General features: G+C 29.2%; 1 protein-coding gene across 1 annotated transcript in view; it reads left to right on the plus strand.

Annotated features, from left to right (window-relative positions):
- The window catches only part of LOC107443816 (NADH dehydrogenase (ubiquinone) B14.7 subunit), a 9,494-nt gene extending 3,449 nt beyond the window's left edge, over positions 1-6,045 (plus strand). The window contains exon 4 of the mRNA XM_016057815.3: positions 5,778-6,045. Coding sequence (XP_015913301.1) covers positions 5,778-5,965 — 188 coding nt within the window. The 3' untranslated portion in view covers positions 5,966-6,045. The remainder of the gene's footprint in view (positions 1-5,777) is intronic.
- The last annotated feature ends 646 nt before the right edge of the window (positions 6,046-6,691 follow it).

Genomic DNA, 6,691 nt, shown 5'->3' on the forward strand with positions numbered 1-6,691 from the left:
AAAAAAAAAAAAACCGCGAACTGAAACTTCAAAGTAAGCTAACAAACTACTATTTTAAATATGTAGATTAATGAAAAAAATAAATGTTTTGGTAAGAATCTTTTCCTTTATTTTTCTTTCCGTTTATTGCTTCTTTCCTTTAAGACTGTAGCGCAACTAGAAATTTTTTGCTGGTTGGGGGGGATAGTTATCATTAAATTAAGAAAAGTATTTAATTAAATTAATTAAAGTAAGTAAGTATTAATTAAATTTTATGTAAACTCAATAATTTGACCTCCCAACCCCCCACCCCTCTTCTGGTTGCAAGCCTGCCTTAAGGACCCGTTTATTACGAGCACTCGGATTTAACGAGTACATGTTACGGTCCCTTTGTGCTCGTTATAAACGAGTTCGACTGTAGTAGGTTATTGTCATTTTATAAATTGCACACAATATAGTACTGTGCTGCTGATAATGTCAACCTTGTATCAAAAGTTACCTCAAGATAGAATTGAGTGAACATGTTTTATATACTAGTAAATAGGAATTGAATAAATGTTAAGGTTTCTACTCTTCGTGACATTCCCTCCAGAATTTTATCTGTGATAGAATTCGATGAACAGATACCGCTAGTTGACTCATTCCTGTTTTGCGAGAGGTCAGGAGAGCTGTATTAAGGTTACTGTGCTTTGAGTGCTGGTTGTGAGACCCGTATTAAGATCACGGCTGTGGGTGCAGCAGTCGAGTGTGCACAGGTCCTCGTTGTGTATGATTGAGACTGAGTAGCAACAGCATGAGGAGGACAATGTCACAGTCACAAATAGCAAGTCAATTGTTCCATCCATCCTAGGTGTATTCCTATTGGTGTTTCTGTCAAGGTGACATCATCTATCAAAAGGTACCTCAAGATGGAATCGAGTTAGCATGTCTTATTTACTAGTGAATGGGAAATGAATAATTTCAGTAGTGGTGACTCTACTATGCACACATGAGACATCTTGAAAAAAAATTTTTTTTTATGAAATTAATTTCATTTAATGTCTATTTATTGAATGAAATTTAATTTGTCATCCAATTAGAATGAATTATTATTGGATAAAAAATATCTTCTGATTGAATAGCTATTTTCTTAAATTAATGAATTAAGCATATTAATTTCTTTTTATGAAAGAATGCAATATTTGACAAATTATCGTTATTTTCTGTTTTTATTTCATGTAAAAAAATTTTTTTCCTTTCTTTTGTTCTTGTAATCATTGGTAATATTTGTTCATGTGCTAAAATCTATACAGGTTTAAAATACTTTTCTCGTTAATAAAAACCTAATTTCTTCGTTTCTGTGCAATTTAACATACCAACAGTGCAAAGAAATTTATTTCTCAGGTTTTGCACCCAAGAAAATATTTATTTCAGTACAAAAATAATCGTGTATGCTGCTCTATTTTATTTCATTTTTTTTTGTATTTTGTGAATATAATTTAGAAATTTTCTCGAAGAAATTCTCCGATTTAACTTTTTGAAACCACTCATTTTGGACGAAAATATTTACGCACACATTTGTAAATTTTTAAGTGTAAATATCTATTCTCTGGTGGTTGCAGCAGACAAACCTCAATTTTCTCATTGAATATTTTGTGTGACGAAAATTTGACTTTAGCCACACATGTGCTATACACATATGTAAAATGCAAATTGAATAAAGTATATTATATTTTTATTTTAAAAGTATATTATATTATATTTTTAATATATTATATTTAAAGTATATTATATTATATTTTTAATATATTATATTATATTTAAAGTATATTATATTATATTTTTAATATGTATATTTTTTTCAATAACAATATATTGAATAGTTTATGAAAAGTATATGCATTTATAAACATTTCTCATTGAGCATTTCAATTAAAAAATAAAATGATTAAATTCACGAGTACAAGAATTACGTTTTTCTGATAACTATTCTCATCGTTTATAACAGTTCTTGAAAAAAAAAACATGATTGATCTTATATATATGATTATATTATGAGGATTTTTATAAAGTTAGGTGTTTCCCCCAAAAGAAGCTCAATCATTTAGGGTCCCATAATGGGAAAAAATAAGGAACCACTAGCCTAGAGTTCTAGAAATGTGAGGCCGTGAGCAGTTGAGACACTTGTTCCCTAGCCTTACAACAGCTGTGTAAAAGAATGTTGAGAAACAGAAAAACTAAATAAACTAATTAAGATTTTTCAAATTTGTGATTTTTATTGCTAATGAACATAAATTTTTAAGTAAATTTATAAGCAAATACAAATTTTAAGCATATACATAAAATAAAAATTTTTTTAATATGCACAATAAAGTTATTTTGAAAGTTACTTTCCATAAAGTTTTTATGTGAAACAGGAATGCGCAATCATTTTTGGCCGCAAAAACTTCAAAATGCTGTTGTAGTTTTTGCGGACATTAGCCATTTTACAGATAGTGGTGATAGTAGTGTTTTGTATGAATTAAAAATGTGTAGTTAAACTTTTTCTTATAATAAAAATTATTTATATAAAAAATTTAAATGAATATACTTATTAGTTAGTTTACAAAGCAAATTATGATAAATTTCTAGGCATTCACCTGAAAAGGTAACTTAAATTTACATTTATCCTAAAAGATATCGTTCACTATTATTCAGAAAACAAAATTTGTTACTGTTAGTAATGCAGTATCATAGTAATTTGATGATTTGCTAGAATTTTCAAATAATTAGTTTTTTTATCTAATCTACTTTTTTTTCCTCTTTCAGTTTATTTATATAAATTAATGAATAATTACATTTCACTGCAAACTCTGAACCCATTGCATAAATAAATGGATCTTTCATAATAAAATTGCTACATTTTGATACTTTAAGAAAAGTTATGGACTAAATCAGTAACTTTCTGTTACTAAGCACAAGTGAAAAAAATATTGTTGCTTTTTTTCTTTTAGATTTTTAACAAAATTTTAGACAGTTCAGGGGTTAAGTTAAAAGACCTTGGGTGATACTTTTTGCATAAGCCATAGGTTGTGCATCCCTGCTGAAATATCTAAATTGTCTAATTTAGTGTTTAAATTTAATCGGTTGATTTTAATTATAATAATTTGGTAATTTGGGAATACTTTAAAACTTTTTTTAATTATTCAAGGAAATTTAATTAGAAAACTTAGAATGTAATATATTGAATGGATGCTGTTTTTTTATCGTAACTTCAATACTTCCTTCACAGTTCTCTTTCAAAGCCATCTGTCTGGTATTTTTGTTTTCAAATGTCTATGGACTTGAGATCATGAGATCTCTCTTAACCTGTTATATATTCCTTTCTCGGCTTTTGTGGACCTTGTACCATTAAACCCTACATTCAATTCAATTCAAAATATTCCTTTCTCGGTCTTTTCAGTTTTAATTGTCCATTACATATGTCTTTTTTAAAACTGTTACCAGATCTATGATGCTATGTGTCAACCATTGAATTCTTTTTGTTTTCATACAATTTATAATATCCTTCTCTTGAAAATCTAATGAATATTTATTTGTATTGGTCTTATATATATTTTAAGCCCTTCTCTGTCTGTGTCACATCTCATATGTTTTTTGTTTTTATACCTGTATGGTCGGCCATGCGACCAAGAGAAGAATTGCATCATTGAAATTGAATACATCATTACTTACGTATCTATTTAAATCCCGCAGTTAATTTTTGTATTTCTGAATAATGCTAAGAAAGGGCACAACTAGTCCCACTTTCTTCACAATTTTCACAGGGTAATTTCCTACCTTGAATTGAAATCAAAATCATTTTGTACTTTCTGTAATCTTGTTACAGAAAGTACGAAATGATTCTTTCATTATTCATTATATATATTCTTTCATTAGTCTTACCATTGCATGTAATCTGTAATAAATTATTTAAGTTTTGTGATAAATGTTATATCTTATGCTTTAATGCCCTAGATTGATCATAAAGCTGTTTTAACGGTAAGGATAGAAAATTATTTTATAAAATATTTTTTACTTAATTTCAATTATTATTTTATGCAGATATTCATCTTAAACACCTTAAAACAATAGAGTTAAAAAAAATATGTTATTACAGCATATTTTTATAAGATAAATCTTGGGTGCATTGCAGGGAAAACTGGAGATCAGTGGACGGGATATCACATATTTCACCACCAATAGATCAAGCAAAAGACTGCTTGCTGACAAAATTATTTAGCATTTTCGAATTTAGGATAGAACATATATTAATTTTCAGCAATAAAAATAATGCTTTTTATTGGTTGGAAATTCGTAAAAAAAAAAAAAAAATCTGACAGAGAAGGGGTTTAAAAACAAAATTTGCTATTCTATTTACAATTGCTAGGTTTTGTCATGTCTTTAGAGATAGAATCTTTATTTCAGTGTAATTATAGAATTGTAGTTTTTTTTCTTCATTATATTTTTTGTTCTTTAATTATAACTTTCATTATTATCAAGTTTCATAAATTTTTTTCTTCCGTTTTTATGTTTTTGTTACATATGGCACTTACCAATATCAACAAGCCTGCTTGAAATCAAGCGAATTTTTACGGCAGAAGGTGCACTTCTTGTTTTGCAGTGGCACCAAGAACAGGATTTTGCCACACACATAAGCTGCAACCCATTTCACAGGGAGAACTCATTCACACACCTTTCATCCATCTGCAGATTGTAATTTTGGCGTGAACCAGAGAGTGATCAGTATCCAGAGGTATTGTTATGGATACTTGGAGGACTTAGTGATTCCGACCGATTCAGGGTGCACCAATCATCGTTAAATACACGGTAATTCTTCGATCGGCTGGATTCGAATTCCTGTTCTCAGAAGCACGAGTTTAAGGTTCTACCAACCAGGCTATCCTGGCTCTTCCATTTTCGTTAATAAGATAATACAAAATAAGCTAGCATATAAAATAAGATTTTACTAAATAAGTATTATCTGTGTTGTGAATTCTTTACATGATTTTTTCTACATTTTTTTCCCTCGTACAGGTTCATCTTTATCTTCAGATTCTAAAGAGGGTTGAAAAATTATTTCTTTAATCCCTTGGCATCTTTGGAAAGAGAATTAGAGAGGAGTTAATTTGCTTGCTGTTCTTTTTTCTGCAACTTGTGCTAGAGTGCACACACTATTTTCCTAATTAGGTTTGTAAGTGTTACAAAGGGTAGTGCTTAAAAATTAGTCTTGCTATTCTTACATCAAAAGAAATTTTTAAGGAAATTCTCTTATGTTTCATTTTGTTGTTGAAATTTTTTTTAATATCACGCAGAAATAGAGGAAATTCGGATTATGACATCGAAAAAATAAGACTGGTAAAAGATTAAAAAAGGTGAAAATGTAAAAGACGTAGCACTTGAATATTGCCCCCGACATATCAACTGTGTATTTTTATATTGAGAAATGCCATTGGACAGAATGACTGTGTGTGTATATGTATAATTTATATGAAGTAGAATTTATCTATATATATATATTCTATTTTAAGCTTTGTATCAATTTTGCAATTAAAAAAAGCATGAATTTCTAAATACACCATTCACAATTGTATTATGCTAGAATATGCACTACTCTACTATAATTTAGTCCTAAGTTTGGGAAAAGTGTGAAATTAAGTTACCTAAAAAATTTTGCTGTAGTTGTTTTTTAAAATTGGATTTTTGTTAAGTGTGTATCAGACCGATCCAGATAACTAGCATTTTACTGTATAAACCATTGTATTTTCTTTAATTTACTTAATTTATATGTTATTTTTCAGATAATAGTGTTAGGATAGGCCACACTTGGGGTCTCTTCTTTGCAATACTAGCTGGATACATCAAATTCTTTGAGGTGAATAAGATCCCAATGCTTAATAGAGCTCCAGAATGGATAACTCAAAACCGACCCAATTTGCACTGGGGTATCAAATTGTATGATGATCCTGGCCGCCCAGACGAAGCTTAGAATACAAATCTTTTATTACTGTGAAGTGTTAGTTAGTGTTGCAATTATTAATACTAATAAATATCTGTACATAAACCCTACTTTAAGCTTGGTTATTTCATTTCCCTTTTGTTTCGTTCATTTAGAATTTATCCACTGTTCTCTGTACTCTCAAAAAACTCTTTGTGTGTGCAGACTTAATTTAATTAAGGCTGACCGGACATACTCAGTTCGTAACGCTTTTGGTCTAGTTTCTGGGTAGTGAAATGTCAGATCGAGACGCTTTTGAATTATATTATGTCACCAGACATACTTTGTTCACGATGCTGTACCGCTTAACACTTTCGTTGCATCAATGATGTGCCTTTGTGCCACCTTCTGCACTTAAAGTTCCCCTACAGCAATAAAATTGAAACAAAATGCAAATTCCTTTGAAACTTGTTTATTTTAGGTACTTTAAAGCATAACAATCAATTGCAATCCATAACCATATTCACTAATACAACAATAGAGCACATTGAGCATTTCTCTAAGATGAGCTATCTTGTTAAAATAGATAATGATATAGCAGTAGATGATATGATAGTGAAGAGAAATATGAATTAAAACAGAAAATAATAACGAGATAATTTCTGTGCATATAAGATATTACTACATTTATGGATTTCATTAAATATTGCCTGATGTACTAAAAACAAATTAAATACTCTTTTATTGATTCTATTATTATTAAATAGATCCACATTC

This window comes from Parasteatoda tepidariorum, chromosome 1 (assembly GCF_043381705.1).
Source record: "Parasteatoda tepidariorum isolate YZ-2023 chromosome 1, CAS_Ptep_4.0, whole genome shotgun sequence".
Taxonomy (NCBI): Eukaryota; Metazoa; Arthropoda; class Arachnida; order Araneae; family Theridiidae; genus Parasteatoda; species Parasteatoda tepidariorum.